Genomic DNA, 23264 nt, shown 5'->3' with positions numbered 1-23264 from the left:
GCCAGCATGGGAAGGCTTTTTCAGATGGTGAATTCATAAAACAGTGCCTCACTAAAGTCGCAGGAATAATGTGCCCAAAAAAAAAAAGTCAAGAATTCAACAGCGTTAGCCTATCAAGAAATACAGTTGTGCGGCGATTCGAAGACTTGTCAGCCAACATAACACATCAACTGTCAGACAAAACGTGTGCTTTTGATATCTATTCCATTGCATGTGATGAGAGCACAGACACCACAGATACCGCACAGTTATTAATTTTTTTGCAGGGCGTTGATAATAACTTTTGCGTTATGGAGGAGCTGCTTGATCTCAGCAGTCTAAATACCACAACAATGGGTAAATACATTTTTGAAGCTGAGTCAAATGCAATTGACAAGATAGGACTTAAATGGGACAAGTTGTGTGGAGTTACAACGGATGGAGCTGTAAAAATCCCATTCATGAAAAGCATTGTTGTTGGCTGATTGATTTATTTTACTTAAATACACCAGGTGAGGCAATACGTACTTCACCTCGAGTGAGTGGCCCGGCTGTTTGTGTATTTTACCGCATATGGCCCTTGGTGAAAAAAGTTTGGACACCCCTGCCTTAATAGATCCATATATTAGAGGGAAAAGAGAAAGAAAGAAAATGTCCCATCACATTTGTTCAATGTGATGGGACATTGTTAATGTCATCAAATTTGTTTAGTTTTCCAGCCAACAGCTTGAATCTCAAATGATATTCAGTGTGCGGTGATGTAAAACAGCTAATATTGGAAACAGGAAGTCCTTTAAATGACTGATTATTATTCTGTCAATCATCTAACTGAACTTCATATATATATACCCCACTCAACTATACACAGCATAGAGCCCTGAGATGAACTGTACAGTAATATTGCATTCAACCTATAGGTGGCAGTAGTACCAGAGTACATTTTAACTCATCATTTTTGAAACATGTTTTAATTCCCAAACTAACAAGGACCAATTCTAAAATGATGTACTTACGTCTCAAAACGCTGAACTTTACTCCTGTGCAGGGGGGGAAAAAAAGGAGTACATCAGTTTAGATGTTACAACAGGGGAATCCAAAAACCTAAGTACCTAAGGATATTGAGAGGTAACCATTTCTATAAAGACTGTGCTGATAATCACCTAACACTGGTAATTACCCAGTCATATTCTCATATTTTTAAGAGTAAATTGAGGATGGACATACCAAATTGCACGCTGAGAAAATGAGTCAGGTGAATAGGTGTTGTACTTCTTCACCACCTCTGCTACACCACTGGAGTCAGCCATCTCAACACATACCTGAAGTTAAAAAAAACAACAAAACATTCATATAAGGAGTGAAAAGAAGAAAGAATAAGACACTAAAAGTTAGAGGATAAAAGAAACAGAAAGAAGAGCATTTGCTGATTCAGGCTCTTTTGGCTTCAAATGTTTAGGTTAAATTAAAGTGGTTTTGGCTACAGGAAATTAGTGCCACAGTAATTTTTCCATTTTCCATCACCAAAATAATGAAAATGACCAAAAAAAAAATATAAAAAGATAAAAATTAATTGCTAACACTGTGTAAGAGTTCCCTCCATGATTCGGTGTTTCAGAGTTACTAAAGTATTTTTCATTCTGGTATAAAATGAATAGCTGGACTATTTGTCATCTGTCATCCTGCCAAATTAAGTAGAAACCTATGTTCTTTAAGATCTTTGGAAATGACATGTATTACTTTCAAAATACTTTTCAAGAACTGCAAACACCCTGGTGTGATGTTTGTACTGTACCCTGTTTGCGAGTGGCAGGAAGCTGACAAAAGTAGCAATGGAAGCCACAACTTCAATGACTTTCTTGACGACATCCACATTTGTCTCGGATATCTCCACACAGAGCAACCTCTCCTCCAGAGACTCATCATCCGGAACACGCTGGGGGAAAAAAAAAAGAAACAAAATTGTTGATTAAGATGAGGGACTTTAAGATTTACTGCATTCACTGACAGATCAAAATAAGGTATTAAAGACTTACAGCGTTGCTCCATCTCATCAGAGTTTTGTACATTATCTCCTAAGAAACAAATTGTCACATGTTACCAGGACACATATAAAAAGAACATATTTGTCTCTCTCAAGATGCATTTCAGTCCAACTTTTTTCTCCAAATCTTCAAAATGTGTTTGTATTTCTGTGCTTGTCTGTGGAGTATGACAACAAACACTACACCTTGTTTTTATTGTTTTGCTTCAGAGGACATTAGCAAAGCTGGATAAACTGTCAGTTAAAATTCTGTAGGGCTGAATACTGTAATGCAATACCTCCTTGCTTCTTAGAGCAAAATAATAATAATAGTTTTGGGACAGCTTTTAAGGGAGGGGACTGTAAAAATTTTTGGGTGAAGCAAGGACAAACCAAATAAAGAAACAGATATAACCATAGTTATGTTTACCAACAGCTGAAAGTGATTCCAGTGCCCATACCTCATTTGATTCAGCATACATATCTTGTAAGATGAAGTGGATGTTGAGAGTAACACCTTTGACAGAAACTGGATTTATGATGTGATCTTGGACGAAATCACAGCATGCAGTCCAGTCACTAAAATACACAAAGGCCTGGAGGCAAGGAGAGAAGAAACGAAGTATGTTAATTCCAAAGCTCCACAGTAAATAAAAAATAATTGTCACTACAATAATGCTTATATGTCACCAGGGTCTAACTCCTTACCCTCCTTTGCAGAGTTAGGACTATCACGTTGTAGTATAGGGAGTGAATATTCTGTCTGGGAAAATAAGGCCACACTAGCTTAGCGATGTCCTCGTGCTTGTAGTTTCCTTCTGGCAAACCCGTCAACATGATTGTGGGGACCACGCTACCTTGGCGCTTGGCCTTCTACGGGAACAAAATGTTCATAGGTAAAGGTTTAATTGAAAACAAGAGAGCAGAAGGACATACACTGATATACCTTGTATTTATTGTATGAAACTCATTTTTAATTGTTGTTGCCAACATTATTTAACATTATGCTACCTAAAGGATTTTTAACACAGAAGATCACATAACACATCCAATGCTATTTAAAACTGGTTGTAGTATTGGAAATGCTCATACCACAATGTCTTCCTTTTCTTTGACTGTCAGGTAATCTAGAAGTCAAAAATGAATACAGTAGCATTAGCTAACAATAAGTAAACAAGTTAAATTCAGCAGTTTAGTTTCCAGCTCACTCTCTTACCTGGGATGATGAACCAAGGAGACATGGTAGGGAACACAAAGGGAGTAGTTGTCATCATGACCCAGAATGGTGAAATGCTGCCCGGTGGAACACCAAATGTTGTTGTTGGGACAGCTGCTCCAGCTACAACATCCTTGCTTTCCGGCATAGCATTTGCAGCAAGTCTGGGCGCTGCACAAACAAAAAACAAGCTAAATGTATTGTTTAAATGGATTTTAAAGACAAGTCCAATAAGGGATACTGGGCACATTTGTTGTTTCTAGAGCACTGAATTCCACGTTAGTTTAGTAACAAAAGACCTGAACACAATTGACTTTAATCTTCTATGCATGACGTGAAACTTGAGGCACATTTATCAGGTTATAGTGAATTTGAACGTAAGAACACTGACATGCACTTTATTTTCACGGTCATAATGTATATGAATTATGTACTGAATCTTCAATAAATTGGATCATCAACTCAGTTACCAATATAATGTGATGTGCCTGCTTATTATTAGATCAGTGGTCTCCAACCCTGGTCCTCGAACACTACTGATTACCTGGATCAGGTGTGTTCAGCCAATCAGAAACTGGAAGGGAAGGGATAGATGAGAAGCCTGCAGGACAGAAGCGCTCGAGGACCAGGGTTGAAGACCCCCGTATTAGATTATGTCAGTGACACACAGCAAGTTGTATTTTAAGCACTATTTTCAAATTTTGAGTAATGGATGTTGAGTATTGCAAATATATGGCATTATATATCGTTATCATAGATATACTGAATTGTACTGTGCCACATTGTACCAAGGTACATATGATATCGTGTCCCATGTATCATGTATACCAAGCCCTAGAACTGAACTGCATGCTACACTGCTCTGCTTATTGCCTGGTCTGTCCTTACTACTACATAAACTTCCATTTCCTTAATTTTAAATGGACTCATGTACGGTCAAGTTTGACAAAATCCTGGTAGTTTTTGGCTTGATGGGTGCTGCAGCTGACCAATCACTTTATTATGGTGGCTAGATATTTGGTGATGTCTAAAGCAACCAAGTTTATGCTGCTGCTGATCGGCCTAAGTGGGGCTCCTGCCTTGTGCACCTTGGAAAATAAATGGGGTTTTTTTCTTTACAGATCGTTTACTACCTTTTTTGTAAGGCAAGTGTCTCAATGGGTGTCATTAAGTCACCTTGTGGTGGCTCATCTCCCTTTATTTGCTGGCAAGATTGTAATGAATCAACTACTTTTTATTTTTCCAAGCAGAAAAATGAAACAGCCTGTATCTTATGTGCACAAAAGTCTTACGCAGTGATGTAGACTTGCTGTGTGGTGTTTTTAGCCTGTAGACTTTGTGACCAGGGGGCTGTTTTAGGAGGCTGTACCAAACTCCAAGCCTATCCGCATCACGAACTGACTCAAACTCGATAAACACCTGGAAAGCATACATACAGGCAGGATAAGACTAACATGAAGTCTTTCTAAAATTCATTTAAATACACGAGTGTGTGTTCAAGTGGGTTTATACCTTGTTGAGGAGAGGCAGGTAGTTTCTGATAAAACCAATTTTATTCAAAGCTTCCCTGAGGTCCTGGGCCTCACTTGGTGAAATGTCCTTTATGAAAATTGTTCTCTCTCCATCATCAAGTACCACCTGCACCAAAAACATCAAGTCAATAACAGCACAGAGACACACACAGAGCTGTATAGTTGTTTTATAGTGATTTTTTCAAAGTAGAAGTTAGTCTTTCAAACAACAATGAGAAAATAGGGGTGTTTGTGTGTCTGTAAACTTACAGACTTCATCCGTTTCATCAGTGATTTATAAAACCCAAGCTGAAACAAATACATTGGAAAATACAGCTTTAAATGCAAACATGCTTGTCCACAACAATAAACTCTTAATGAATTTTTCTGTATTTATCGATACTCATGTTAAATATTTTAATAAATATCTTCTATAAATAGCTCCTGATTATTTTCAGCTATAGGTATGTATATCATCGTACAGCAGCAAGTCATATTATGAAGCTGTGGGCTTGTAGGTTTTGTAGTTATAATAAATATAATGAACATCTAGAGAAATTTGTAATTACAAAAAAGTAGTATTGTGTAAATGCTTACCGGTGTCATTGTAATGCCACTAGCCACTACACGCAACTGAAGTTTAGACTCTTTGAATGTGATGCGACTCCTTTTGCAGGTTTTCAGCATGTTTTGCACATCGACTGCTGATTTCATCAGGACAAAAGCCTGAGAAGAAAACCAGAAACAAAAAACTCTTGGATAGACAGTAGTAACATTATCATGGAGTTCTAATCAGCAGTGTATCTAGAGTATTTATTACAAAGTTACAAAATTTTTTACCCCCAAATCAACTTAAAATCTTTAAAATTAATAAAAGATCATTCCTTGATGACACATGAAGGAGTTAAAAAGACAAATGCAAAAACATGGGATTAATAACCAAACCCCACAGAGTTTGTGTGGTTGTGTTGGGAGTTATAACCTGCTGCCTACCATGCGCGCCTGAGGAATAATATACATGCTGTCCTCATTAGGAATATATCCAAATGGGATGAACAGCGTGGCAATATCTCCTTCTGTGTAGCAGCCATCATAATACCGTGGCAGGTTGGTTACGAACAACAGCTTCTGACCAAGTACAAGATACTGAAAAAATAAATACAATAAATAAAATAAATCAGCGAGATAATAAGGGACAGTAATGACTGAAGTTCTACAAGTAAAGACTGAGGTAAGTGCACCTATCAACATAAGATCAACTCTAAACTGCTCATTAGAAATGTTTCTGTAGTTCAACTAAAGTATGACCATAAGGTGGGAAACCATCAATGACGACATGGCTTACAATTTCTCAATATCGTAACCATTCCATAATTATAACAATTAAGATATACATTAAATAAAACCTGGACCTGAATAAATGGAACAATATATGTGGGTGGATTAATGAAGTTAAGTTAAAGTTAAGTTAAGTTTAGAGACAGTATTTTATACAAGTCTGATGTTATGGACTGAAACTTTAAAGTGGCTCCTGCAGCACAGTACAGTGTGGCAACAACCCCAAGCAGACAAAAAAAAAATATCTGAGACTTCAGACTGCAAGACCTTTCAATAACTCTTGAGAACTATTTAAGGAAGGCATTCAATGCATTAAGACTGTAAGCCTTCCATCCTAATTTAATCTATTCTTTATGAGAACTACATGTAAATACTTCAGTAGTTACAAATATGATTTGTGAAAACCTACTTTTGGTAAGAGGCAGGTTTTTGAGTTGAGGCACACTGCGGGGAAAAAAAGGAGAAAGAACGTGTTAAAAATGAAGACATTTGTGATCTACAAGCAAGTTATGAGCCCAGTTAAAACAGAAACATTGTCTTTTCGATTCCTTACTGATTTTATCTGGACGCAGGACATTTTCCACCATCTCTCCAATAGTCGGAGGGATAACAGAACACAGGGCTGGTTGTGGAGACAGCTCCCTCACAGCTGCTGCTGAAGAAGACTCGGCTGCTGGAGGTTGCTGCTCGCTCACTGCTGCAGATGAAGGCGATGTGGCTGCTGCCTGCGGCTGCTTATTCAGAGCTGCAGATAGAGTGCCTGCAGATGGCTGCTGCTCGCTAACTGCTGCAGCTGCTGGCTCAGTTGTATCAGATGCAACTACTTCAGTTGACAAAGCAGAAACATTGCTTGCTGTGTTGGAGGTTGATGCTGTATGCACTTGGGTCTTCCCAGCAATCACAGGCTCTTCAAAGAACCAAATTTAATTAAGATCAGTAGCAGTAATTCAAAAACTCAAACATGATGTCTCCTTGTTAAATAAATAACCATCGTCTTTCAAAATGAATAAATGCAATTTTCCAGCTTAGTTTGTAAATAATGATTCAATCGCAAATTGAGAAAATGGTCTCCAACATACCTTTTTGTGTTGTTTTTGTTTCCACCCCTGTCAGCTTTGCCTCCAAAGCAGCTTCAGCTGAGATTCCAGCCACCTGCTGTTGAATCTGTGATATCTCTGTCATGGTCTCTGGTCCTTCTGCGGTGGACTCCAGTTCAGCAAGGCTGATTTGCTGGACCTGCAATAAAGCTTTGGCAGAGTTTTCTGGAATTTCCATGGCAGTCTGTGGGCTCTGAGTATTTGTAGTTGCTTCTGTACTCTGCATTGGAACAGTAGGAGACTTGGCTGGAGACACATATGGTCTGGCATCAGCCATACTGGTTATTGGGTCACTCTCATTGGGTTCGTGTGGTACAGTCTCTGTATTTGTTATTTCTTCTTTACCCTCAGCACATGTTTCAACTTCCATGGACTCTGCCTCTTCGCCTCTGGTTTCCCCAAGCTCCATTGGTTCAGCATCAATGGCCTTTTTCATCTCAACTTCACCTTTGGCAGCTTCGGCTTGGTGCTTGGATTGAGAAACAAGTGTATCCCCTGTCTCAGTGACTTTAGCTGCATCTTCCAGGAACACTCCAGACTCTCGAACCTTTGTTTCTGATTCTTTAAGCTTGGATGCCTCTACATCAGTCTGGTTTTCTGAAGCTGTAGATCCAGCCACATTTACATCCTTTGCAGTTCCTTCTTCAACCTTATCCTTTTTCACGGCTTCTGCTACAGCTCCGTTGTCTATTGGGGTTTTTGAGGTCATTTCCACACCGGATGCCAAGGCCTTTGCTTCAGTGCCAGTTTCTGAGTCTTTAGTTGTTTCAGCAACAGCCCTATTTGGTGATTTATCATCCTTGGCAGTCTGCTTGGTTGAGACATTTTTTGCTTTGGATACCAACACTTTTGCTTTTGTGACACTTGTTGAGCCTTTACCTGAGATTTTAAGAGCAGTTTTCTCATTGGTAGGTTTGCCTGTTCCTGGTTTTCTGTGAACAATAAAGAAAAACATGGGGTCAACATTATGGGGTTTGGAAAAGAACAATACCAATCACATACATTAGCATGCATGGGCTGAACAAGATATCTTCTACATAATACATGTACAGTTAGAAAAGAGTATCTTACTTCTGAGGAGGATTCTTTTGGTCCTTTGAAACAGTATCCTGTTAACAAATTAAACACGATTTGTTACTATAAATGAATTATTGACGGACCAAAATTTAGCAAACATAAGTTAAAGTGGCTACTTAGGGAAAACAGAATGAAAGTACCTTTTCTTTGACAACAGTGACTGGCATTCCTTTCACGTTGAAGGTCTTTATGCTCTTCAGTTTCTTTGCATCTTCCTCTTTCTCAAAACACACGATTGCCTACATGTGCACACAAAACCTTTTGTTACTACAACTGCCAGGCCCATCTGCTCACTACACTGAAACACGAAGCATGAAATTCTACAGTCTAATTGGGAGAAATGAATAGCACTTAAATAAATTGCTGGCATTTTACATGTAAAATGGACTTCTCAACTTATCAAAAATAATGCAAGTTCTTAGTATACCATATAGGATGGTAGCAAAACATTGAGTATGAGTAGTTTTTCATAGTGAAATAGTCCATTGTTTTCAGCTCTAAGACTCTGCATGCTCTATACACTTCAGTATTGCAATCTGACTGAAGTTTGTTTATATGGGTCAGCTGTGCTGTTTGTCCACTATCTTCACAAAGGTCTTAAACTCAGCATCATGTCTTTCCCTATCAAGTCATCATTTCCTAGTAGATTTTGACTTCGTATGGTGTGATGCTCTCGAGCCCTTCCTTCCTTCAATCTGACCATGATCTCATACTCTCTCACCGACAATTAAGGTTTCTTATATATATATATATATATATATATATATATATATATATATATACACACACACACACACACACACACACAAATGTTGACAACTGTGATGCAGCAACACTGAACAAGACAATTTCCCTAAAGGGACAGTAAAGTACATTGCAATCTTAAATTAAAGTCATACGTACTGAATACAAAATTAAAATAATTTCAGTCACTAATGTTATCAAAATAAGCATGTTAAACTAAGAGAAAAGCACATTGAGAAGGAAGAAAGCCACATCTCCATAAGCACCCTTGACTGTCTACACATACCTCCAGTTTGGATCGAAACAGTACGACTGATTTTGTTTTTCCATAGTGCTCGGCAGCAGCAACAACTTCACTGTGAGAAAGAGAATTACGAATGCCTTCCAACTTCACCATGGTTGGAGGTGACGATTTTCCCACCTAAGTAAAGAGAGAGAAAAAAAACAGAAACTTTGATCATATACTGCTTTGGTCACCACAAAGTCAATACTGCTAACAATAATGACTTTCATACAATATCAGCAATAGATGCAGCGATGAGGTACAATTTTTTTTGTCACTGATCAAATGCTATCAATGAAACAAGGAAGCAAAAACATTTCCCTGGTAAATGAACACACATGGTTCTCTTTCTATTGTTGTGAGGACAGCTATTGACATAATGCATCCCTAACACCTTACCCTGACAATCACAAAGAAACTCCTTACGACAACAATGTAATGAAGAAAAGTACATGCACAAGCACGCACACCAACCTTAATCTTTGGAGAAGCACTTGCCTCACTCTTCTGCAGGTTGGGCTTGGCTTTTGAAGACACTGCTGTCAACTCCTTCTTCTTTGCTGCTGAGGGGGTGGATGATGAAGAGACAACAGAAGATGTACTTTTTCCCCCGCCAGAGGGAGAAGACCTGGAGTGTTTTCCTGCCTTGGATGAGGAGGAGGAGGATGGTGATGATGATGAAGACTCTATTTTAGCTATTTCAGCCAGTAGGGCAGGAGCTAGAGTTTTAACCATGGCCTCCAGCTCAGACTGATTCGACAGAGACTGGACTCCTAGAGCGACAAAAGCAGGCTGTAACAAGACTTTTTAAAGTATTTCTTCATGGGGAGTTTTAAAGTGTTAATTTCTCTAACCTGATTTGTTCAGTAGTTTGGCCAGACTCTCTGCACTGCTTGACTTTTTCCGTTGAGGGGAAGACCTCTCTGTGGATGACCTTCGTTCACGGCTCCTTCTTGGCGATGATCGTTTCTCACCACTCCTCCTTGGGGACAATCGTCGATCACGGCTTCTTGGAGATGACTGTCTCTCTTCGCTCCGCCTTGGAGAAGACCGTCTTTCATCTCTCCTCCTTGGTGAGGATCGTCTCTCATGGCTCCTTGAACGTGACCGATTGCGGAAGGAGGTAGTGCGGTCATACCGTGGGGAGCGAGAACGAGAACGAGACCGGGATCGGGACCTGAATTATTGATCAAATCATTTTTTAAAAAGTTGATTAATATCACAATAAACTGCACAGGATTTCTAAAACAATGCCCAAACAGTGTTGTACAAATGATTTAATGCTCTGCAGTAACATGTTTGCTCATTTCACCAAACTTGGTGGTCAGAGGAATCTCTTCGTTTAAACCATATTATTACTCATATCAAAATGTATATTTCTCAGACCCGCGAGTGTATCTGGAGCTGTGTGGCGATCGTGATCGGCTGCGTTTCTCTCTTCTACTCTGCAAGCCACGGTGCCTGCGAGGGCTGGGCGAGTGGGAGCGGGAGCTGGAGCGGGAACGGGAACGAGAACGAGAACGAGAGTGGCTTCCATGCCTGCTCTTCTGGTGACGGTGCTGGGAAGCTTGAGCAGAAGTTGAGAACGAGGACTTGGCATCTTTCCCTGCAGCACTGAAAAGAGCAGTGAACAAGAAAAGCATACATAAATAACAGAACAAATTAGAGTGCACTGGTTCTCAACTAGTGTGTCTGAAGATTAGACTTTACCTGGGGCCGAGTACTACCTCACCATCCCACTCTGGGTATCTGTGGAGAAAAATCATTTAAACAGACCTGTTAAAACAGCAAAGACAACATTTTGACAAATATTATCAGGGAACAGTCTTGCTCTACAGACTCTAACTACAGAAAACCTCCATGTTCTGTTATATGAGCAACTACTGCAAAATACTAGGGTGTTCCAGGGGCAACATGACAGAAATAACATTAAGCACATTGGTTTCCTTTTCTGTCAAGTATTTCTTCAACAGCCAATTAGTGCAAGCATTAAAAATATTCAAAAATAAAAAAAAAAGCCAAATAACTCATAATTCAGTTCTTTAAAATAAGTAATTAAAAGAAGAAAGACTGACTGTGCCCGGAGGACTTTGCAGCTTTCAAGATGAAGGCTGGTGTTCTGATGGGAGATCCAATCCTAGTAATCACAACAAAACAACACATGGCATTTAGATAAGACTTCAATATCAAATTCATGTATCAACTTCAATATCTCAACTGCAATGACAAACTTTTTTATTCAACATTACAGCAGACTTAAAAAAGGTTCTTGAGATCATCACAGCTTGTCCCACAGTGACAAGTTGAAAAATGTCCAATGTGAATGTGAGAAGATCCACGTTGGATTGTGCAGAGAAGCAAAATTATTTTTATGGTTTCTTCTTTTTTTAGCCAACAATTATTCAAAAGTGGGAACATCCTTAGCCAATAGGCTAACAGAATAAAACTTCTAAATAATAAAAATAATAAAACAGCGGTGAGAAATAAGCGTAACATATCATCACACCTATGTGACAGAATTAATAGACAAATAAATCCTTCAGAAGCTTTATAATTACAGCTGACTTTAATCAGCCTAAGCTTAAGGGAAACAAGTCTTAATCATAAAATATAATAAATACAAAAGTTACATTGCCAGTAAGAACACAAATAAGAATGTCTTCTTCCTGGGTTCTGGATTCCATGATGTCTGGTTCCTCATTCTTGTGTGGCATCAAAGTTTTCTGATGCTTGGTTATGGTCATCTCAGCAGAGGTCACTATCAAGCATGGATCAGGACAAAACCACACAAGCTGAGACAAGAACATCAGGGGTTGAGGCAGGAAAATGTGGACGCTGGAAAAGGATGACGCCGGTGTGTCTTTGTTGAGCAGGCAAAATGTGAAATGCGTTGTCCCAAAGGAAGAAAAGTAATCAGATGGTCAATGGAAAAAACAAAACAAAGACAAAAAAAAAAAAAAAAAAAAACACATCACTGCTGATTGTGTCATTCATGAAGTACCATGGTTGCTAGTCAGATTCAAGTCTATAGTATTTGTAGTAACAACTGAAATTGCGTTATAGGACAGAAAAACACAATATATAACAGGTGACGCTTGGCTACATTGCAAAAGCCAGTATTACAAAAAAGTGATCCTACTATTAATTCTTAAAATAAGTAACAAAATGCATTACTGATAACACCAATAGTGGGGGGAAAAAAACAAAATATATCTTGACTAACAGCATATACTCAGACAAACGCAAAAGACAGAATGGGGAAATGGCGATCTTCCATCTTCCTCTGAGGTACTAGTTCCGATTTGCAGATTTCACTTCGTCACATCTTCTTAGTTGTTCCATTTTCACCATTCATCCCCAAAGATGGCCACTTCTCATTATTTGACATCAAACTTCATAACACACACATACACACACTAGTAACACTTTTGATCTATTTCTATCTAAATTGAACAATTATGTTTTAATAACAATTTTAAGTCAGACGTGACATGCGATTCAGACACTGTAACCTTCATTTACAGGTAACAATACCAGTTGGCTGTACCCTGAAATCTATCAACATTTTGGTCCAACATCTTTAGTTTGGAGTACATAAACATCAGTTATCAGGGTTGAACAATCTCTCCCAAAGTTTCCAGCCAAGCTTCTTTTTGAAAATGGTACAGAGCTTAGTGGCAGCAAGTAATAGATTTTTTTTTTTTTTTTTAATTAAAATAATTTTCAAACAAAAAACAATGGAACAACTGCAAAATTGATATTTTACAGTAAAAAATATAATTGAAGTAGACAAACCCACAATTTCCAAAATGGTGAGAGAACAGAGTGCAATCTTCCACTCACCTTCATATGAGTACATTCTTTGTTACACAGAGAACAGGTATGTGGAAAGATTCTCGGTGTGGCCGCCGCATAGTCATGCATCATGGCTGGTGTTGGCAGACCCTTGGAAATCTTTGCTGGAGGTCCCCTGATAGAAGGCGGCAGCGGCATACCAATGAAGTTCATCGGGCCTGGAATTGGCTGAGGTGGAGCTGGAGGAATAATGAGGGGGCGAGGATCACCTGGAATAAACATTGAGCGTGACATGGCACGTGAGGCCTCTGTGATGCCGGGCAGGAGAGAAGCAGGATGAACTGGTTTTGCAGCAGGAAAAACAGGGGGCCAAAATGATCGACCCATCTGTGATGGCGGCTTCTGTTTCTGCATCTGTTGTTGCTGTCGTATCTGCTTCTGCTGTGTCTCCTGCTGTTTCATCGGCTCAGCAACTGTTGACGTCTGTCCTTTAGTTTTACTCTGACCCTTAGAGCCACTCACTTTACTGTCAATAATCACAAGGCCAGGACGGCTGGGATGCATACCACGGAACAGAGCACAGGATGGTTGGGTTTTTGACTTTGATTGGAGATCTGCCTCCGATTCTTTTGGAAGGAGAGGCTTGGAGGCTTCAGGCTTACGAACTCTTATGTCTGTGTCTTGCTTTGGCAGAGAAAATGAGCTGGGGATTGTTTGAGAAGTCTGGATTGGTTGGGTCTGCAATCGTTTGGTTGGATCATTGCTTGAAGGAGCGACAGAGCTCAGTATTGAACTGTGAGAAGAACTGAGACTGGTAACAGAGCTCCCTTTGTCACGGGAAGAATCCAAGGCACTACTTTTCACTTGGTTTATATTTTTTTGCAGTTGTTCTCGATTGTGTGTGCTACTATCATAGGTGTCCATTAGCAACATGCTTCCACTGCCACCACTATTAGTTCTACTTGCAGTCCTACCAATCTCATCCCTAACCCCCCCAGTATATTTGCCAGTATGTCCATAGTCAATTACTTTACTTGGCGGGAGAACAGCAGATGGCATTTCCTCCTGGCGTATCACTCCCCCTACAGAACTATTCAAACTATCTATTCCGCTCATACTTCTGGTGGGTTGGGGTTCAGGATAGGATTTTGACTCAACTGCTGTTGCAGCTCTCTTGGCCTTCTGAATGCGAATTTGGCGCAGGATAAATGGCAGGTTGGCAGGGGTGATCTGGTCTTCAGGGTAAGAGATGAGATGTTCCAAGTCTTCTTTTTCAAGTCCAAAGTGCAGAAGGATATTAGCGGCTGATTCTGAAGTGTACTTGGGACGACTGGACTCAGGCGGGGCCACAGGTTTGTCTGGAGTTGGATAGTCATAATCACCTAATCCTGGAATGGACTGCATATCAAGTTCTCTTTCACTGGTGGCCTTAAACCTACCACCACTGCTGCTGCTGCTTGCATAGCTAGATGAAGCAGATGATGGATAGAATTTTGGGGAATCATCAGCAGTGGGCCTTTTGTAATTTGACAACCAGTCCATGGAGCTACTGCCACTTTCAGCATCTGAATGTCCTAGAGAGGTTGAGGTTGAGGACATGGGATAGGAGGTCCCTGACGAGAGAAACTCGTCTCTTTGTGTGTTGGAGAAGCGAGTGCCCTGACCTACGGGCTGATGAGTCGGTTTGCCAAGAAACCTCCCCTCTTCTCTGGCTCTGCTAATATGCATGTCTATAGACCTTTCTATGTCCTTGTCTAGTAAGGTCCTGCTCTGCTCAGACCTGTAACTCACTGACTGAGTCATCAGTGGTGGGATCGTTCCCCCAGATTTGACAGGATTCACAGAAGTGCTGAAGCTTGACCCAGGACCAAGACGAGGAGATGCCCTGCGAGGGTCCCTCTCTGCCTGTCGACTGGAGAGTCCATACTGCCCCTGGGTGGAACTTTGGTTTCCAGAGGCATAGGGGTTATAGAGGGGATGGGACATGATGTTTGCAATCTTCAGAAGGTTAAGAAGATTGATGGCTGCAGCAGTCGGGGAGGGTAGGGTTGTCGATATGTAGGGAGCAGGTGTGCTGGAGTTGGCCGTCAAGGTTACTGCTCGGCTGCCAAGAGCGAAAGTGTTTATCTGCGTCAGTGCCAACTGGGTTTTCAGCTGAGCCAGCCGCAAAGATGCAGCCTGCTGTCCAATCAGAAGCGAGCTCCCTGGGAGCCCTCCAAGTAGGGGGCTCGTTAGGGGACTTGGAGCAGAAGGGGCACAATGATCCAATAGCAATGCAAAGCTGAAAAGTTAAAAAACAAAGAAGTGGTTATTGAATGGGACTGTACTTCAGCTTGACGGATGGGTAAAATCCATCAAGTCAATCTTGTCTTGACTTGTCCACTCTGGTGTCTCTGGTTGGATACGAATTCAGTCCACTTATTTCACTTCTTGGTCACTTCACTAGCAAGAAAGAAAAAAAAGGAGGCAGAAGTAACAAAGCACAGATAAAAAGAAAACAAGGTCACTGGTGTTAACAAGGAACATCCAGAACTGAGGCAAACTCATTTATTTCTTTTTCATGCTCATCTCTGGTGGAAACAGTTGAGAATGAAACAAGTAGACAGACAAAGCACACTGCAAAAATTAGAACATCAAAACTGCAATTTCAAAACTTTACAATATGACTCAGAAACCACTGTGCTAACTGCTGGTGATGAGTTAAGAACTTTAGGTGTGACTCCAAATAATAATTTACTGGGTTAGGTAAAATGCAATTATACAGAGATTGAATCACATTCGGATTCACATAAATTAAAGGGTAATGGCCTAAAAATTGTCAACAGCAATTGTGAAATTATTTTTTCCGGCTAGTTTTTGTATTCTAAAATTTCCTAGGGATTTTCATTCTCATGCTTTCATCTATATCTTCTTGCAAAGTTTAAAATCAGAAAGCCAAACACAAAATGTTCCAAAGAACAATTCAAGCTCGGGTACAAAGTAGATCCTCAAAGTGCAGAAGCACCCTTCAAAGTAGTATAATAAAAAAATCACATTCAGACTGATTTCAGGTCTGCATGAAGAGTTCCTTCATTAGACTGAAGCCAGTCTGGCGAGCATACTACCATTTACACCAAAAAAAAAAAAAAAAAAATCTTTCAGCTTCAGCCTCATCCTATAGTGAGCTGAGCTACAGCTTCCTGGTAGACTACTTTATAATTTTAAAACCTAATTTCTACATCAGCGATTTCCCCTATCATTCAACTGTCTTGAGGCACAAAGCAACCATGTCATACATGCATTTAAACTGTCCTGTGCTGTGATTGTTATTCTGCCATGTTCCTAACAAGGGTGTGGCTCACCCATGCTTTACGCCCAAGGCAAAGCAGAGGAGACAGGTAGAATGAGAAAAACTGAACATGAACATGTTACGAGCTCCAAAAAAATAGACCTCCCCACCCAATGAAACACACCCCATCCAACCCTCTTTCCTCAAACGCAAAACTTCTACTGTCAGACTTCACATATATATGCCTTGGAGAAGGAAAGCATGTCCCATTAATTGTATTAGTGCGAGTCATCATGTCAAGACTACAAAAGCCCCCAGAAGAATATTTCTGGATAGGCAGAAAGGATGTAGCAAGCTTTTTACTCTACTTTTGCCAGAGAGAGCCATCTAGAGTCCCATTGTCAATTGACAGTAATGAGAACAATAAAATAACAATATGGGAAAATAATGTGGTTTAATGTGCAAAAAATTTAAAATTTACCAAGTTTTAAAAAGTTTATTGCAGACAAGCCATAAATGCGTAACATGACAAACTGAACTTCTTAAAACAAGGTGGTGTTTAGCGTTACCACCAAATGAAATATGAAAAAAATAAGAGATAACCTCCCTCTATTCCAGATTCCCAGCACCCCATAACTTAAATAACACACATTTTCTTTTTTTCCTCATTTAATAAAACTCTGCAGTTTTGAGCTCACCACAGACTGGGTACTTCCCTAAGTGTATCAGAATTTCGAAGAAGCCAGACTAACTTACTTCTGCATGCCTATTATGCTGTAAAACCCTGTAATGGTATGACTTGGAGCTGTGGTTTTAGCAGAGTAGTTTCATGCACGACTGCTGTGCTGCTCTTCTCTCTCTATTGTCTGCAGTTAGTTTTTTCTCTAAGCTTTGCAATCCCAGCTTTACTTTTTGTATAAAACATTAGTTACTTATATAAAACAAGTCTCACCGATACATAAACGGTAAGAGGGCAGCGGGACTGAACAGACCATAGCTAGAGGAAGGAGACGTGAGCATGATGACAACCATGGATCCACAATGGTCCATGCTGTCTGCTTCACAGGCTTTAAGATGAAAGAGCCCTCTTACACTTTACCCTTAACGGATCTGTGTTGCACAATGAACAAAATACAACAAAACAAACGAACAAAATTTGCATGAAAACCCATTTCCCATCTGCAGTGAAAAAGGCCTTCAACAAGTCAGAAATTGGTATTTGCAAAGGTAATTGAAAAAGGCCTCCAAAGCTCTGAGTTGAGTCAACACAACACTATTTCAGAAAATGACTATTTATTGCTTGGTGCTGCGTAATGGTCAATGTGCCCACCCCCTGCAGGACAGCATTAACACGTACAAATATCAATTTCAACCCTGTTATGAACATAAACATGCTAAATGCTAGTCTCATACATCTAGATGTATATATCTATATCTATAAATATATAGATAAATAGAAATAGATATATAAGGCTTTTATGCATTGAGAGAAGAAGAAATAACCTGCCGAGGCGTTAAATAGATCTGTTCTTTGTTCCAAATATTAATGCGCGCTAGATCGAAGAGTTAACATCAGTATTTATCAGATTTGACTGGTAGTCAAAATGGGGGAAGAAGGCCTGTGGCTAACCATCGCTAATGTTAAGAATTCGTACATTAACGTGTTACAACGACGCAAAACGTCCAGGCTGTTGTTAAACGTCAGTGTCTTGTTTCTACCATTAAATACGCAACGGAGCTAAGCTAGCCTCGCTAACTCTTGCTGGCAAGCGCTAACGTTAGCCTTGAGCAAGGCCCGGTTACGAACACTAAACACCGTCACCGTAACGAGTTGACAAACACCGAGTACAACAACGACAAGTGTATCGCTGTATGTTATTATAACATTGTTTGCGATGCATACCTTATGTTATTTAATAATTATGTTATATCTGTCGGCCTCTTGGCTTCGGACTGGTAGAAATCACTGACGACTTCCAACCGTGGGGAGATCCTACAACCGTCGAGACTTCCGGTTTGGGTGACCTGACCAGCCTTCAGAGTAAAAGCACGAATGTTTCAATACGTAGTTACCTACACCTGAGCCCACATTTATCAAAGACTTACATTTAAAACTAAACTCTACAGTAAGTTATTCACCGGTGTGAGGCTGACGAAACAATGTGTCAGGTGTGAAAAAAATATTTAAAAGAGATCACTTAATCGATCACGTATGCTTAGGGAAGGAACTGCCAATCAGAGATTCTGCCATATTGACTTGTAGCTATATTCTTTTATACATATTAATTGATATGTTAGTCTATTCTAAAATTATAATGTATTTTATAAGTCTTTAGATTTCCAGGAATAAGCAACATGGAATACTGCATCATCAACAAACATCAATCTAATGTATTTATAATGTATTTAGAATTAATAAAATAATGATGAAACAATAAGAAATGTGCTGGAAGGCATGCAGGTCTCCATAGATGTAAGAAAAATCAGCACACCGAGTTTAGCTCTTGTTTGATTCTTTGAGAAGTGTCAAGTTCAAATGAAAATAGAGATTATGACTAAAACTGCTTTAGCTAATTATTATTATTATTGAACTGAATAAAACTCGTACTTTATTTAAACATACAGTGTTTTGATAAAATATATTATTTGAACTGTCCTTGCTGCTAATTTGTTTCCCCCCACTTGGGGGCAGCTGAAACCAAAAACAGTAAAGTTGTAGTCAGGAAGGCTAAGCAATAATCTGAACCTCACTATAAATGTCTGTAAAGGTGAAAGGAAGCTGCAAAATCAAAATGTTGATGTAAATATTGATATTCAGTCCAATCAGATGGGAGTTGACTGGAAACCCTAAAATAGAGAAGCTCTTTCAGTGTTTACAAAGACAAATATCATTTTAAAAATTGTGAACTTAATTGCTTAAGGAATTCAATAATACAGTAATACACAACAGAACTAAATAAAATGAGGGTATATTAGAAGTTTATAAATTACATTTTGGTTAAATTAGCATTCATTTCCAGTCTGTTCTAAACTTTCAGTCTGATTTATACCCAATCTTATATGAGTCAGAGTTACATAAGCACTAAGAAGACGGTGTTAAACGTTCCTGCTGCAAATAAAAACAGGAATCTGTGAACATTTCATTGAGCTTAGGAGCCACACACCCCCTAAATTTGGCAAGTTTGCTCTGATGCTAAGTATGGCAGCCAATCACTCTCAAAGCTCTTCCGGATTCCCTAACCATTTAGCGACACACAACTACATGCATCCTGTAATGAATTGCTATTGACTTTACTGACTGCTGAATCAACAGTTTATCAAAAGGTGATGATAAATATTTTCATTAATGGATTATTCTCTGTTTGGTATTACAGCAAATTACTAATATATCCTATTAAACCCCCCCCCCCCAGTACCACAAGGCTTAACACCTGACCCCGACACGACAGCTGACTGGCAGCACTCCAAAAGTGTGTGTTTTCTTGTGTGCGTGTTTGTGTGTGTCTGGAAGGGGAGACTGAACCAAAAGAAGATCCGTTTTATTTTCGGCTGTCATCACTACCCTGACAGACTTGGTCTTATGGTGGTGATCTCACCACAGAACACACATGGGCAAGTGTGAAAAAGTGTGTATGGCTTACAAATATAAAGGACAAATCTGCTTTGTGTTTAACATAAGGCAGCTGTTTTCAGTCAAAAAGCTCTAAAAACTAACGGTATACTACCAACCCAGAAGCAAATTTAGTGCTTCTAATGGGAACTACTTTAAGGAAAAAAATGTTATGCTGAACTATACCCAGTCAGCAAGGCATTATGGAAAAACAAAATTCAGCATGTAGATTTTACAAAATCCACAGGAAACCAAGATCATTATAATGCATAATAACACTTTTTCTGTGTGTAAGACTCTGAAGCATCTGCGTCCCCCACCCAAAACAGGGTCAATTTTCTCAAAAGATCTTAACAATTCGCCTTGAAGGTCATTTGATTCCAAATCAAGTACCAAAACTTGCCAAGGAATGTAAAATCTCTCTTTTCAAAATTTGATTTAAACTGGGGGAACTTTCCAGAAAAACACACTAAACTGTAAATTTGGTCAGGGAATATTACAGAGACCTTCCATAAAAAAAAAAAACAGTTCCAATTCTTTATCTTGGCAAAACTCAAAATGTGGTGAAGCAAACTGAGATAAAAGACATTTAAAAAGTTTACATAATAAAACCTGGACACCCTTCATTCCCTAAATTAATTTCTACACACTCATGCCACCCTGGCGTCCACATCTCTTCCATGCCAAAACATACAGGGCACACTGTTTCCTACATGGGTGCCAGATGTTGGCACTGGACAGAAATTATAAGGGGCAGATGTGTCCAATATGAGTATAATTCCTGGTCTATTTCACTGACTGACCTTTTATTGTTGGATCAATTTGAATTTTTTATTTCCTCTTAGTAGATTAAATAAGATATATATTAACTTCTGGTTTTATTATAGTCATAATGTGCTCTGGGACTGTAAAAACCCTAATTATCACACCTTTTTGCTGTCCACCCTCTTCCAACATCCCCTCCCACCCTCCTGTGGGACAACTCCCGGGTCATGTGACATGGGTGTGGATTACTCCACAGCTCCTGGGAGTATCAGTGTCTTACATGGCCAGAGACAGGCAGATGGGTTTAAATAATCACACACTAAAGACACGGAGCAAAGCCTGCTATTACATATGACAGTGTCATAAATCTCTCTGCAGTGCTGGAGGTTTATAACAGCTTGATATTTTTGACCCATGATTTGAAGGAGGAGCTGAAGGGAGGAAGGAGGATAACAGCAGTTATATGATTTAAATAACATCACCTTTCCTTAATTCTAGTATTTTGTTTTTTAATCTTAAAATGTAAACAATATTTACTTAATTAGTTAATCACATCTACCTATAGATAGATGTATCTGTCTAAGTTACAGACACTGCAAAAGCTGTTGCCATCCTCTGAGGAGCAGTTAGTAGTAATTCCCAATGAAAATAAATCACCACTGATTTAACAGAGAGCTCCATCACTCATCACTACAATGTCTGTATATCTGTGTATTTGTGTGACCATTACATACACATGCAAGTCTTGACAGAGGAAAACTGTTTATTTGTCCTTGGAAGTATTTATAGTGGTGACATCAACATATCCCAATTCTTTATATGTCTCAGTTCACTCCAGTATGTGCACATGGTGTTAGTGATAAATACTGAACATTTATTAGCTTATATAGTTCTGTTTTATGCGCTATGGGGCAGGTCCAAGTTACATTACAAGTCAACAGAAACAGATCCAAGACACGTCTCATGTCTCGTGAGTGCACTTCTCAAGTAAAGAGTCAAATGATGCAAAGTCTGCCTGCCATAATTTTCATTTTCACTGTTAAGAGATTTTAAAATGTGAAAGCTTCAAATGTTAAATGTCATTTTTTCTTTTAAATCTCAAAAAGTCTCACAGCAGTCAAGTCTGAGTGATACTTAAAGTCTTCATTTTTAGGACTGACACATGTCCTGGTCTCCAGCTGTTAGAAAGCTAAAACTTTACCGAGTTATAACCCCAAGTGGAATCATAAATAAGCGGTTACACCACACAGTCTACTTCTTACATGAAGATAAGCTTTTGGTAAATAACTACCTCTACCAACTTCCAGCTGTGACTGTTAAAAAGGTAACTGATCCAAGTGACAAAGCTAAGACATGAATTGTTTACAGTGAAAAGTAATCAAATAGTGAAATTTTATAAAGCATTATAGTTATAATATTAGCCTCAATGACCAGATAGATAAGCACAATAACATATTCCCCACTCAGTGCATGTAATTAGGCCTAACTGACTTTTAACTGGATGGAACTACAGGAGGTGAATATTTAAAAAGATGGATTTTCAGTGGAGTTTTCCTATAAATGCAACTTGAACACCTGGAAACCCATGACCCATGTATGTAACAGAAGTAACTGTTTGTAAATGTCACAAGTGTGAGCACAAATGGTCATGTAAAATCTTTTACATGAGAAATATTTTCTCTCTGAGCTCACAGGGAGCTCGAATGATATGGACAGTGGAAAATGATATTGATACTGGATCATGTGCGTCTAGTTCAGGTTACATCATCACACATTGGCTTCATTTAGAGCTGGGGAGAGTTTTCCTCACCTTCGAGGTATGTGTCATTCTGTCCACATACACTCACACACTTGACACCGTATCAACTGATATGGCGAGCTAACTGCAAGACTTCTGTTCTTTTAGGAGACTGAAAATATAAATAACCTGTCTAAAAAGAAAGCAGTGCAAAAGTAGGAGAGGGACACTGAAAAAAAAAAACGGCTGTAAAAATGTTAACACAGGGTTTTCATAGTGTTTACAAAATTTGAGACTTTCAGGATCTTTTTAATAAAGCTGTGAATGCAAATTAATACAAAACCCAAACAGGCAAAAACTTCAGATGATTCCCTCTGGATAACAAAACAAGACCCGTTTATCTTTTTCTCTCAGTCCCCAGTCTTTCTTTCCATCTTTTATTCTCATAGAACCAATTTAAATATCCTGTCTCTGAGTTGTGGCTGTGTACTGTGACATCCTGTCCACAGTTATCACTATAACCCGATTCTAAGGTTGGATTGGCTGCTTGACCCAAAAACTCTTTACACAAGCGGATGAGCTAATGGAGTGCAACCCAAAGTGACACGAGTGTCAAACGCATCGCTCAGCTTCAACAGTCAACAAATCCATACTGAGGAGACTTTGTTACTACAACACTATACATGTACCCCGGTGCCTACGCTTGATGTTTAACCTTTGGTTCTCAAACTCAACTATCAAGTTAAATGTGAAGCAGCATAACCAGTTAAACCAGCAGGAATAGAGGAGGATTGCATGGAACATTATGTCAAAGTGTTAATGG

General features: G+C 39.3%; 1 protein-coding gene across 3 annotated transcripts in view; it reads right to left on the bottom strand.

Moving 5' to 3' along the window:
* znf638 (zinc finger protein 638) overlaps positions 1–23264 on the bottom strand; it is a 39159-nt gene that overhangs the window by 13237 nt on the left and 2658 nt on the right. For 2 of the 3 annotated variants that reach the window (XM_026329439.2, XM_026329437.2), the window contains exons 2-26: positions 13109–15341; positions 11341–11402; positions 10976–11014; positions 10652–10879; positions 10120–10442; positions 9740–10038; positions 9269–9403; positions 8379–8477; positions 8233–8270; positions 7144–8093; positions 6618–6971; positions 6474–6508; positions 5720–5872; positions 5324–5452; positions 4997–5035; positions 4728–4853; positions 4508–4634; positions 3216–3386; positions 3092–3126; positions 2708–2872; positions 2461–2595; positions 2013–2051; positions 1772–1912; positions 1204–1298; positions 993–1016 (exon numbers count right to left, since the gene is read on the bottom strand). In XM_026329439.2, coding sequence (XP_026185224.1) covers positions 993–1016; positions 1204–1298; positions 1772–1912; positions 2013–2051; positions 2461–2595; positions 2708–2872; positions 3092–3126; positions 3216–3386; positions 4508–4634; positions 4728–4853; positions 4997–5035; positions 5324–5452; positions 5720–5872; positions 6474–6508; positions 6618–6971; positions 7144–8093; positions 8233–8270; positions 8379–8477; positions 9269–9403; positions 9740–10038; positions 10120–10442; positions 10652–10879; positions 10976–11014; positions 11341–11402; positions 13109–15341 — 6174 coding nt within the window. The remainder of the gene's footprint in view (positions 1–992; positions 1017–1203; positions 1299–1771; positions 1913–2012; positions 2052–2460; positions 2596–2707; positions 2873–3091; positions 3127–3215; positions 3387–4507; positions 4635–4727; positions 4854–4996; positions 5036–5323; positions 5453–5719; positions 5873–6473; positions 6509–6617; positions 6972–7143; positions 8094–8232; positions 8271–8378; positions 8478–9268; positions 9404–9739; positions 10039–10119; positions 10443–10651; positions 10880–10975; positions 11015–11340; positions 11403–13108; positions 15342–23264) is intronic. The other variant, XM_026329438.2, reaches the window with a different exon arrangement.

The sequence above is a fragment of the Mastacembelus armatus genome, chromosome 18 (assembly GCF_900324485.2).
Source record: "Mastacembelus armatus chromosome 18, fMasArm1.2, whole genome shotgun sequence".
Taxonomy (NCBI): Eukaryota; Metazoa; Chordata; class Actinopteri; order Synbranchiformes; family Mastacembelidae; genus Mastacembelus; species Mastacembelus armatus.
The sequence above is the reverse complement of the archived record's forward strand: the minus strand, read 5'-3'. Positions and strand labels throughout refer to the sequence as shown.